Below are 12,920 nucleotides of genomic sequence, written 5' to 3' on the forward strand. Positions count from 1 at the left end.
TACAATTTTTTTTTTTCACAAGAAAATACATCTTCAGTGAAGATGAACTGCTTTGTCATAAATTTTCTTCTCTGAAGATAAAAATTATATATATTATTAAAGCATATGAATTATGCATAAAACACTGTCTAAATATTAGCACTTGAGAAGCCTCAGTAATATCCTACAGTGCCTCCTTACCTAGAAGCATCTATTTTTCTCAATTCCTTTCTAGAAAAGAAAAAAAGTAAAGACTAAGTACAACTAACTACTAACTGACTGTATAGCAACTTCAAAATACCAGTAGCACACAAATATAGCCTGTGTGCGTGCTAAGTCACTTCAGTCGTGTCCAACTCTTTGTGACCCTATGGACCGTAGCCCGCCAGTCTCCTCTGCCCATGAGATTTTCGGATGGATGCTTGGATACTTGGGTGTGTTGTCATCTCCTCCAGGGGATCTTCCCTACCCAGGGATCGAACCTGTGTTCTTTTATGTCTCCTGCTTTGGCAGCTGTGTTCTTCACCACTAGCGCCACCTGGGAAACCCCAAAAATACTGTCTAAGATATAAATATAATACAGGCAGCTCTGCACTGTTGCAGCAAGCTTCATGGAAAGCACAGAGAACTCTGGCTGGTGCTAAATGCACAAGTCCAGTAATTTCATAAGAAGCTGAGAAATGGGTGGCAAGGAGACAATGAAGAATGGGGCAGAAAGTGGTCGCGAGTCAACAGTGCAAGAACCAGAAGTGACAGCTGGGTAGGGAGTTACTATTTTCCAGTCAGAGTTTGAGGTCCTGAAAGGAACAAATTCTTCTCAAGGAATTAAGTCTTAAGGACAATTACCCTATACTTTAAGAGAAGGGAGACATTATTTGTAAATGACCAGATAAGACATGAATCTATGGAGAAGGGTTTTGTGGGGGGAAGTTGAGATGTGAGCTGGGTCCTGAAGAACAGTTTAGAGGAGGCAGTTGATAGCTAAGTGGTGAACAGTACTGCCAGATTCGTCATCTCTGAGGGAGAAGATTTAACTCTGGGACCAAAGACAGTCTCAGTCACTTGGAGCTTTGTGTAGATTTTATTTAAAGTGAGTGACAGAAAAAGCTTCTGACAAAGACATCAGAAGAAGGTAACAGAGTACCTGCCTCACTGATTTAAGTGGGGCCTTATACACTACTCACCTAGCTGCTGAGAATAGATAAAAAATACTTCAAGGCTGTGAGAATTTTGCCCAGACCCTTTCCCATAACATACACCCTGGATGACATCAACATGAGATTAGCCAGAAGGAACAGGTTAACCCAGAGCTCAAGGCTGTGGAAGTTTTTACCCAGACCGTCTCCCACAACATACATCCAAAGCTCAAAAACAGGCATGTCCTTGAACAAGAGATACTGCTGCCTACAAGGACTACTTGCCTACATCAAAAGAATGGAAAAAAGAAAGAATGCTGACCTCCTCCTTAAAGGGGCCTTAGGCTTGGACTCCTTATCTACCTGCCTAAGTTAACTCTTTCACTGTGAGGGGGTGGGGAAGTACATTATTAGCAGAAGGTAAAGCATGATCGCAGGCCTGGAAATGGGTGGCTCAAAGCATAAACAAAGGAGACAAGTAGGGACGTCCCTGGTGGTCCTGTGGTTAAGAATCTGCCTGCCAACGCAAGGGCCATGGGTTCAATCCCTGGTTAGGGAAGATTCCATATGCTGTGGAGCAACTAAGCCTGTATGCCACAACTACTGAGCTTTAGAGCCCATGGTCTGCAACAAGAGGAGCCACTGCAATGAGAAGCCTGAGCACCACAACCAAGAGCAGCTCCTGCTCGCTTCAACTAGAGAAAGCCTGTGTGCAGCAACGAGCACCACAACCAAGAGCAGCTCCTGCTCGCTGCAACTAGAGGAAGGCTGTGCGCAGCAACGAAGGCCCAGCACAGCCAGAAGTAAATGAATAAAAGAAGACAAGAAGTCAGTCTGGATGATGTGCAGGCTGGATAAAGAGTAGAAGAAATAAGGATGAAAGAGTAAATTGGGTCAGATTTTAGCATGAATCTAGGCTAAGAAGCACTGTGGTATCACTATTAGGGAGATTTTTAGGGAAAGTGATACAATCAGAGCTTTGGCCATTGTCAGGAAATACTGTTTAAAAGATATTCTTGACTTAGAAGTCCAAAGCACTAACAGCCATAAAAAACATAATTTTCCTTGAGGTTGAGACAATCACTTGGGGAAAACTCTGCTTCAGTCTTTGTACTTAAACACACAAAATAAGCATATTCTAGGAGATTGTACTGTACCTGCTTCCTGTGAAAGTCAGATTAGGAGGCAAATAATTAAGATAAGGGCTGATACTCCATGACTTTCAAGAAATTATCTTTCGAAGATACTACTGAGATCAGAAACCATTTAGCCCTAGATTATATTTATCTATGTACAAATTACAGAAAAACAGAAAAAAGTATGCTCTAAATATGACAACATTTTAGTTAACAGCCACCAAGATGGGAGCTAAACTATTTTATTGTTTGTTGTTCAGTTGCTCAGTCATGTCAGACTTTGCGACTCCATGGACTGCAGAACGCCAGGCTTCCCTGTCCTTCACCAACTCCCAGAGCTTGTTCAAACTCACGTCCATTGAGTCAGTGATGCCATCCAACCATCTTGTCCTTTGTTGTCCCCTTCTCCTCTTGTTTTCAATCTTTCCCAGCATCAGGGTCTTTTCCAATGAGTTGGCTCTTCAGATCAGGTGGCCAAAGTATTGGAGCTTCAGCTTCAGCATCAGTCCTTCCAATGAATATTCCGAGTTGATTTTCTTTAGGATTGACTGGTGTGATCTCCTTGCAGTCCAAGAGAATCTCAAGAGTCTTCTCCAGCACCATAGTTCAAAGGCATCAATTCTTCGGCGCTCAGCCTTCTTAATGGTCCAGCTCACATCCATACATGACTACTGGAAAAACCACAGCATTATATGGACCTTTGTAGGCAAAGTAATTTCTCTGCTTTTTAATATGCTGTCTAGATTTATCATTGCATTTCTTCCAAGGAGTATCTTTTTATTTCATGGCTGCAGTCACCATCCACAGTGATTCTGGAGCCCAAGAAAATAAAGTCTGTCACTGTTTCCATTGTTTCCCCATTTATTTGCCATGAAGTGATGGGACTGGATGCCATGATCTTCATTTTTTAAATGTTGAGTTTTAAGCTAGCTTTTTCACTCTCCTCTTTCACCTTCATCAAGAGGCTCTTAATTCCTCTTCACTTTCTGCCATAAGGGTGGTGTCATCTGCATATCTGAGGTTATTGAGATTTCTCCTGGCAATCTTGATTCCAGCTTGTGCTTCCTCCAGCCCAGCGTTTCTCATGATGTACTCTGCATAGACGTTAAATAAGCAAGGTGAAAATATACAGCCTTAATGTACTTCTTTCCCAATTTCGAACCAGTCCGTTGTTCCACGTCCAGTTGTAACTGTTGCTTCTTGACGTGCATACAGATTTCTCAGGAGGCAGGTAAGGTAGTCTGGTATTCCCATCTCCTTAAGAATTTCCCCCAGTTTGTTGTGATCTACACAGTCAAAGGCTTTAGTGTAGTCAATGAAGCAGAAGTAGGTATTTTTCTGGAATTTTCTAAGGGTTCGGAGCATTATTTTGCTAGCATGTGAAACGAGTGCAATGTGCAGTAGTCTGAACACTCTTCAGCATCGCCCGTTGGGATTGGAATGAAAACTGGCCTTTTCCAGTCCTGTGGCCTCTGCTGAGTATACTCAGGACATTTACCTTAAGAAAGCAGCAAGTAATATGGAAAATGTATTTTAGAGGAAATTTTCCTTCAGAAAGAGTTAAGTCCTATCTCTTTACAAAAGTATCAAGGGTTGATTACAATTCACTAACCAAAGGTTCCGGGGAACCAAATTTTTAAGTATGTCAATATTAAACATCAACATTTATGACCTAAATAAACTATTATCTCTGAAAAGCAAAATAAGTCAAGGGTATAACTTGACCAACAATCAGTCACATTTCACACAGTCAAAAGTCTGTCTCTAAATTTCCGCATCACTTAGTCGGGACTATATTACCTTATTCTAAGAAAACAAATGACTCACTGAGCATCCTTCAATGATAATTTAATTTCCTTAGGTTTTTATACTCTATATCATAATTTTAAAGTAGACTCTGTTACTGAAATGGGAAACACTCCTCGACTTTATCCCAAACATCGGCATCTTTGTGCTAGCCAATGAGTTTAACTCTGTATTAGGCCAATCCACAACAGTAGGATTGTGGGGGCAAGTGGAGGAGGGCTGGGTTAGAATCCAGGGTACTGATCTGTGCATAATCACATAGCAGTGGCTCAGGGGCCCATAAAAAGTCCGAAAAACATGCTAAAACAACACATGGGACAAAAAGGTACAGAAAAAACTAAAACTGTTCATACTTAAAGTCATTTTATACTTACCTCTGTAACAGAGTCAATGCTAAAATACTATACAATTACAAAGCAGTACATTTCTTTATTATTTAGCAAATTCAATTCCAATGTCCACACAATCCAAGTGTGAAGCTTACTAAGAAAACAAAGGCAACAGTATTTAATTACAGAGAAAGTTAAGCTAAAGATACGATTAATCCCTACACCGATAAGTCCTCTGATCACATAGGCCTTCATCCCTACAGTGATTATTGATTAGTCCTCTGATCACATGGGGCTTCCCTGGTAGCTCAGATGGTAAAGAATCTGCCTGCAATGCAGGAGACCTGAGTTTGATCTCTGGGTTGGGAAGATCCCCTGGAGAAGGGAATGGCAATCCATTCCAGTATTCTTGCTTGAATTCCATGGACTATGGGGTTGCAAAGAGTCAGACACGACTGAGCGACTATAACACTGATCACATAGGCCTTCATCCCTACAATGATTATTGATTACTCCTCTGATGACACAGGCCAGTGGTTGACCTTGGCTGTATGATGGACTTGCTTAGAAGCTTTACAAAATAGTAGTACCTGGGTCCCACTCCCAAATATTCTGATTTGTCTTGGAGGTAGCTTGGGCACTGAGGTTTTAAAAAGGCTTCAAGGTGACTCACTGTGGAGCCAAGCTGTTGTATTAGTCAGCATTCTCTTACACGTAGCCTTAGAATTTTTCTCTGGCCATTTCATATCTGTGAATTTCACAGTTCAGCTTTTTTCCCTGAAGGCCAGGACCTTTAGAATCTAGTATAATAACTTAGCATAATGTCTGCAAAAAGTAATCAGTGCTTGTTAAATAAACAGAATACAGGTATGTAGATCATGATAAAAATGAAACAGAATATTTTTAGAAGATTGACATACTTGCTTAAACTTTTGCATATCATTTCTGCTACGTTTTCACAGTTCTTCTTAGTGGGACAAAAAACTAAGCAGGAATAATTGGGAATAACTTCTGTCACCAGTGCTACCAAGTGATCAGGATCCATCTTTTTCAGAGTATCAGAATACTGCACAACAAGATTTAGGAATAAAGTAGTTAGCAACCATGAAAGCCTTTCATTTTACCAGTGTGCTTGGAAAGGTGAGTAAATCAACCACAATTTTGAACTTCTCATTTAATAAATATGACCATTTAAAAGAAAAGATGCAACCTACATTACACAGCAAAATATTAAGTCCCACTTTTGCTATTAGGGTTTTGTTAGGTGTATTTAATTTTAAATAAAGGAAGTGAAAATAATCAATTTTATTAATAACTCTATGGCCCGCCCATCTTCATCAAAGCAGAAGAAGCCCACAGAGAGAAACACAAATTGATCCTAATAATAGTTAAAGAACTGCATAAATAAGTTAAACCTCTTGCTATTACTAACAGTTTTCAAAAACATACTCAATCATACCATAGGACATGTTTTCATATATTTATCAAACAGACATAAAGAACTCAAAGAACAAAGAAACATGTAAAATTATTTAAAATCTCCTCACTTTCTTCAACTTTGAAAGTCGAGTCGCTCAGTCGTGTCTGACTCTTTGTGACCCCGTGGACTATAGCCTACAATGCTCTTCCGTCCATGGGATTTTCCAGGCAAGAGTACTGGAATGGGTTTCCATTTCCTTCTCCAGGAGATCTTCCCAACCCAGGGATCAAACCTGGGTCTCCTGCATTGTAGGCAGATGTTTTACCATCTGAGCCACCAGGGAAGATGGCTAAGATACAGATTTAGAATAATATATCTTTATGTTATTGTTTAGTCGCTCAGTCAAGTTTGACTCTTTTGCAACCCCATGGACTGTAGCTCGCCAGGGTCCTGTGTCCATGGGATTTCCCAGGCAAGAATACTGGAGTGGGTTGCCATTTCTTTCTCCAGGGGGTTTTCCTGACCCAGGGATCAAACCCCTGTCTCCTGCATTGGCAGGTGGATTCTTTACCACTGAGCCACCAGGGAAGCCCAATATACCTTCATGGAATAATAAAACTGCTGTAAAATTTCTTTCTTCCCTTTTCAATGTCCTCCATGAAAACCACAGAACACTACTAGCACAGTAGACATCCATATTTTCATACACCAATATCTGAGCTATACAGCCCACAAATATTTCTTCTTGTATTACTGTTGCTGCTGAATGAATAAACATTTATGGAAAAGATCTCCAGGCTTTCTTAGTCCATGGAGCCCCAAGGTCAAAAGAAATACCAAACAGTCTGATTATTAGGTGGTCAGGTCCAAACAACAAGTATGCATTTCTTCATAAATAAGTAGCCATCTGAATAACAACAAATGTCAGTTGAAAAAAAAATTTTTCATTTCATTCTTAAATAACAATCATAACCCACTAATGAGAAGTATGCACACCTGGCCTGCAGTCTTTCAAACCATGAAACCCTCATTTCCTGTTCCACATTGATTTTCACATGGTATTTGCTTACAGTAAGTGCAAAAGAACAAAAGAAAAAAAATCACCAACTTCACAAAGATACGCTATCTTAGGAAGGAATGTAGTGTGATCTAATATTGACATTGGAAACTGTCTTGAACCAGTCATTTATATGGTGTCCAACAGATGTCCACAATCAGCCTTTTTTCTCTGAAATATCTAAACTTTCCCATGGTACCCATGTGACTCCTTTGTGGTGTCCCAGGGCAGCTGGGCACAAAGTCTAGGAACCTCACTATCAGGGATTATAAAGGTTACCTTATAATTAAGGAGGCGTGAGAAAGTCATGCCATTCTCAGCTCTGCTGTCAACTTCATATATTGTGTCATTTATTTTCATATATTCTTTTAATTCAACCTTGAATTAAAAGGACATGTGCAATTAATATCATATATAAATTCCTTTTTCTAGAGTTTCAAATCTTGTAAAATGTGTTATAAATCAGAACAAAAATTTAGCTTTCCTAAGGTATGCAGAATGTTTTAACTTAAATTTCTTTCTTTCCCATTTAAGTTTCTTTTTGCTTTTAAATCAAAATAGGGATTACTATCCTTGAGGAAATACTTTTGAATTAAATATGCACATATCTAAAAGGAAAATCAGACACTTGTACTTGTCACAAGAGGAAGTAAAGGTGAGCCAAGTGTTCACACTCATCTTTTATTAAGGAGTTATTTGTGTTACTCCTCCAGATTTAAAACTTTATTAGTCACCAGTTTTAATGTGAATACCACCAAATTATTGTCAACTTAAGTATCTGTAGACAAAAGAAGTTTGTAAATAGAGCTTATTGAATTTTTTAAAGAATAGCATTGAGAAGCTCAATGTACTATCCACTGTACCACATAGCCACCTACAGAACACCATCTAACTTGACAATTAAGGTCAGGAACTATCTCTTGAAAATTCTCACATTCGGTGCAAATGTAAAAACACCAAATTTCACGATAAAATTTTGTAATTCTAAAAAATTATTTTCTGAAAACCTATTTAGACACAGAGACTACGGAGTACATGTACATTATAAGCTTCTTTCAAATAACTATGAATAATATGTACTTATTTTCTTCAAGCCTTTTGGGAATACTGTTATTGGGGAATTCAAATTTATATACATGTGAGGTCTTAATTTATTTTAAAAAAGCATTATAACTATCAAAACTTAAATCTTTGAAAACATCTTAATTTTTAAGATAAACTTTTTTATGTGTCAATAACTCAAAACATGAATCGCTAAATTCTTACCAGATGAAAAAATTTTCCTTACAGAATATAAAGTGGAAAAGCAGAATGGGTCTGAAAATTTTCATTCAATAAATATTCACTGAAGTCTGTGAGCGGGGCACCCATCCTGGCCAAGCTCCCTGACCCCACTGCGTATGCTCTCTCCATATAGACGTGTTACATGTAGATATAGTGAGTGGCATTACATACCTTCATCATTCTCAAAATTCTTATATAGTATGTTTGCTACAAATATGATATGTAGCAAAAATGATACATAACAAATCAAACCTTAGATACATACTGGTCTAAACTGACTGGTGTAATATTCTGCTTGCAGGAACTTTTGTAGGTCTTCAACATTGTTTAACGTTGCACTCATACCAATAATTTGAGTCATTTCTTAAAAAAAAATATTGAGAAAAATGTGTTATTTAGTATATCATAACAGTAATTTTAGCAACCTTTTCATGTTTGTAATTTTTCCAGAGTGATGTGGGAAAGAGGGGGCAGGTGAGACAAACACAGTTGACTGTGAACAAAATGAGGGTTAGGGACACCACCCCTCTGTATAGTTGAAAATCCATGTAAAACCTCTACTTGGCCCTCCTTATCTTCAGTTCTGCATCTCTGGATTCAACCAACCACAGATCCTGTGGTACTGTAGCACTTATTACTGAAAAAACCCACTTACAAGTGAACCCATGCAATTCAAACCTGTGTTGTTCAACAATCAACTCTATAATCAGACAATTAATCTGGCAGATGATATTACTCAGAAGAGAGGTATAAGCTGGTCACACAAATTGGGAGCCATCAGAACACAGGAAGACTTTGAAGTCATGAGTATGGATGAGAATTAGTAGAAACTGTATGAAGAAGGAAACAAGGGATGAATATGGTAACACCAATGTATACAATGAACACACTTAGCAAGTAGTGTCACAAAGGAGAACAAAAGGGGAAACTGAAGAGAGCCCTTTTGTTCAAATATCTATTAAGTGCAAGGCATTGGTGACAGAAAGACACATAAACATGTATCAGTATACTTATATAAATAAGTATATAGCAGCAGTATACATAACTATACATGTAGGTACACAGTAGCAGTGTAATAAGTATACAGCAGCAGTATACATAAGTATACACATAAGTCCACAGCAGCAGTATACATAAGTATTCACGTAAGTATACAGCATCAGTGTACATAAGTATTCAGCAGCAGTATACATAAGTATACACATAAGTCCACAGCAGCAGTGTACATAAGTATTCACGTAAGTATACAGCATCAGTGTACATAAGTATTCAGCAGCAGTGCACAAAAGTATACACATAAGTACACAGCAAACACGTGTCCATTATGTGCAGGTACTATGCTAGATGCTTTACAAAGACTGACTCATGCTGTCTCCACAGCGAGTCAGTGAGGAAGGTTCTATCACTGTCCTCCATTTTTGATGCACAAGGAAAAAGCAGCACAATTATTATACTATATACTATACCTGCCCAAGGTCACATACAAAGTTAAAAGTGAGCCAGGATTGGAATCCAGCTGCAGAGTCTGCCCTTAGCCATTACGCTGTTCTACCTCTCAGTGCTAACACATGATTGGTCTCACAGAAAGACAATAGGGAAACGAAGACAGAATGGTGTTTCAGCACCCAAAGGAAAAAAGAATGATGAATACTCAAATACTGAAAAGAAATTAAGATAAGAACTATCAGTGTACACTGGATGTGACAAGTAGATGATCATTCTCCTTTCTTCCTCTGCTTTATATTTTTCCATAGAATTTGTCACTATCTGACACACTGTTTTCTTGTTTATCTGCTTATTATCTGTTCACTTTCATTAAAATATAGGTTTGATACAGGCAGGGACTTTGTTTTATTCACTGCTACATCCCTAGCTCTTAAAATAGGGCCTGACATGCAGTGGGTACTCAGTAAACATTTTTTAATCAATGATTATAAAGTGCTACAATCTGCCTAAATACTAGTTATCAGAATTTTTAAAATAATTCTTAAAATCTGACCTTTATGATTAATAATTTTCTATAAACTATTAAAATACATAATAAGCTATTGCAATAGTATATAAAAAGAGAAGACATTTAGAATAAATATTTCATATACATTTAGAGACTATCTGATGTTGCAAAATAGCTCCTTAAAGTGACTATTTACAGACATTGTTTTAAATGATATTGATGATGGCAACAGCAGCAGACCTTTACTGTGCTATGTGCTGAGCATGGCTGAATGTGCTCATCACATGTGTTACAGCATGTAATTCTTACAACAATCCCATCATGTTGGTACCATTATTGTGCCCATTTTACAGATGAGGAAAGAGCGGTTAAGTCATGTGCTTAAGCACACAGAGCTAGTAAGTGGAGGATACTGATGGGGACATCTTCAAATGCTAACTTTTATCTTCAAGATTCTACTCATGCATCCAACAAAAATGTATAAACTTATTTTAGAAATAAAAAACTAAGAAAGCTTAAGCATCTTACTTTAGGTTACATAATCTAGCTAGTGATAGGATTAAGTCTTTTATAGGTCTCTTGATTATAAATCAACTAGTGACCACATTTGAAAAAAAACTTACTGCTGGTGTAGAGGATTTTTGCCAGAGTCATTTCCAGTATAGCCCCACGGGTTCCTTCACCAATCATGTGCAACTTTGAGATTAAAAAAAAAAAAAAGATAAAATGAAATCTGCATATAACACCTATATAAAACAAGCATGTATTTGATGAAATGAAGAAGCAATGTATGCTTTATAACTCAAGCATTTTAGTTATGTACCAACTAGAGTATATATACATTATTTCACTGATATTTTAATTTATTGAAGTTATCCCTAGGACAATGTCCTGGGATCAGGAATTCATCAGTACTACCATACAGCTGAACATATGGACATATATTCACTCTTTAAGAAACAACTGACACAAAACTGAATTTAAGATTACTAAGCATGAAATGCCTTCATCTACACACTGTCTATATATTAAAATAAATTACTCATCCTCATTAGGTATCAAACAGATACACATAAGTGTTAGTATAATAAAAATGTTAATAAATCAACAAACATAGTAACCAACCTCATCTACAACAACCAGACCCAGACTGCTAATTCTTCCAGTTTCAATCAAGGAGTTCACCAGACTATGTCCTTTTTCAATAGTGGCAATATATAATGATTTTTTTTCCCTTCTTTTAATTGGAGGAAATTTTCCTTTGCTTCCAGCGTATTCCTCAACAAAGAAACCCAGTTCTATTCCAAAACTTGACAAACCTGAAATCTAGAACATTAAAATAAACAAAAAAGTCAGATAAATAAGAACTCTAATTATTAAATGTTCATAGGGATTTAAAAAAAATCTAAAATAGTGTTTAATATAAATCAATGGGAATAAGGTTACAGTTAAAACATATACATCTAAGAAATGTCATAATTAATGTATTGACTCTTGCAAATGAATGCCACTTTTAAACTATGTAATAAATGTAAAAATAAATTTTGTCTTTTCTGATATTAAAAAACATCAGAATAACTCATTTATTTTGATAAAATAACTGGTTAGTTTCTGCTTGAAAAAGAATGCTAAATTATCAGTAGAACATTTGAAATGGAGTTTAATTCACAAGGTTAGGGGGAAAAAACCTCTTTCTTAAACAGGTAATTAGTATTAAAAGAGATTTTTAGTAGCTACACCACACTGCTTCTTCATATCCTAAAAATAATAATTCTCCATCAATAAGGCTACCTCTTCTCAGTCAATAAAAAGTTGTTACATTTATTCTAGTTTTCATATCTGAACATCAAAATAACATTAACAAATACCATTTTCTTTAAAAAAAAAAATCACACCTTTTCTTGAACAATTGCCACGTATGGTAGGATCATTAAAACATCTCTTCGCCGGCATAGCAGTTCTTGTAGCATTAAAATCTCAGCCACGAGGGTTTTTCCACCACTTGTTGGCAAGGAATATATTAAATTTTTTCTTTCTTGCACAGATTTCAACGTTAAGCAAGTATGTTGCCATTCTGTGGAATTGAAAAAAAGAAAAAGCCTTATTTTTCCCTTCTACAAAGTGTTCTAAGAAGAAAAAATCAAATCCTACCCTGTGTAGCATCTTCTTATAGTAATAAATGTTAACTATATATAAATATAAAAAATCTCCAATGTATGGTGTATATACTAGTTCAGGCCTGATTGGTGGGGTGGGCAACTAGTTTACCCAATTGCCAGCTGCAGACTGAGGTCTAAGATTCCACCGGGCATGCAGGCCTGCTGGACAAGAGGTATCGCCTGGGACATCAGAGGGGCTAAGGGGCATTTCAAGAATCTGTGTGAATTCTAAGGTCTTTCTCTTATGTTCGGTAAGGACACTGTGTAAGCTTCCCTTCCTCATTCACCCAACAGAGAAACAGAGCCAAGAGGGAAAAAAAAAAGAGAATTTACACAAACCTAGAAAGACTATTCAACCAGCTTTCAAAGGGAGCTGGTTTGAATGGTCTCAATACCACTTTAAACCGATGAGAGGGACTTCCCTGTGGCCCAGTGGTTAAGACTCCCAGTGCAGGGGGACTGAGTTTGATTCCTGATGAGGGGATAAGATCCCGCATGCTGCACCTAAGATCTGGTGTGGCAAAAACAAAATAAAATCCTTAAACTGATGAGATTGCTTAAACCATAGAAGACTAGGGTTATTAACCACGATGTCTAGGGCTTCCCTGGTGGCTCAGTGGTAAAGAATCCACCTGCCAATGTAGAAGACATGAGAGACAT

At 37.4% G+C, this 12,920-nt stretch overlaps 1 protein-coding gene across 9 annotated transcripts in view; it reads right to left on the minus strand.

Moving 5' to 3' along the window:
• Positions 1–12,920, minus strand: part of HELQ (helicase, POLQ like) — a 42,010-nt gene that overhangs the window by 23,736 nt on the left and 5,354 nt on the right. For 6 of the 9 annotated variants that reach the window (XR_011257841.1, XR_011257840.1, XM_069594565.1 and 3 more), the window contains exons 3-8: positions 11,997–12,175; positions 11,227–11,427; positions 10,725–10,797; positions 8,413–8,510; positions 7,143–7,241; positions 5,307–5,452 (exon numbers count right to left, since the gene is read on the minus strand). Coding sequence is in view for 5 of the 9 variants with exons in the window: in XM_069594565.1 (XP_069450666.1) it covers positions 5,307–5,452; positions 7,143–7,241; positions 8,413–8,510; positions 10,725–10,797; positions 11,227–11,427; positions 11,997–12,175 (796 nt within the window). In the remaining 4 variants the exon portion in view is untranslated. The remainder of the gene's footprint in view (positions 1–5,306; positions 5,453–7,142; positions 7,242–8,412; positions 8,511–10,724; positions 10,798–11,226; positions 11,428–11,996; positions 12,176–12,920) is intronic. The other 3 variants (XM_069594568.1, XR_011257842.1, XR_011257843.1) reach the window with 3 other exon arrangements.

This window comes from Ovis canadensis, chromosome 6 (assembly GCF_042477335.2).
Source record: "Ovis canadensis isolate MfBH-ARS-UI-01 breed Bighorn chromosome 6, ARS-UI_OviCan_v2, whole genome shotgun sequence".
Classification (NCBI taxonomy): domain Eukaryota; kingdom Metazoa; phylum Chordata; class Mammalia; order Artiodactyla; family Bovidae; genus Ovis; species Ovis canadensis.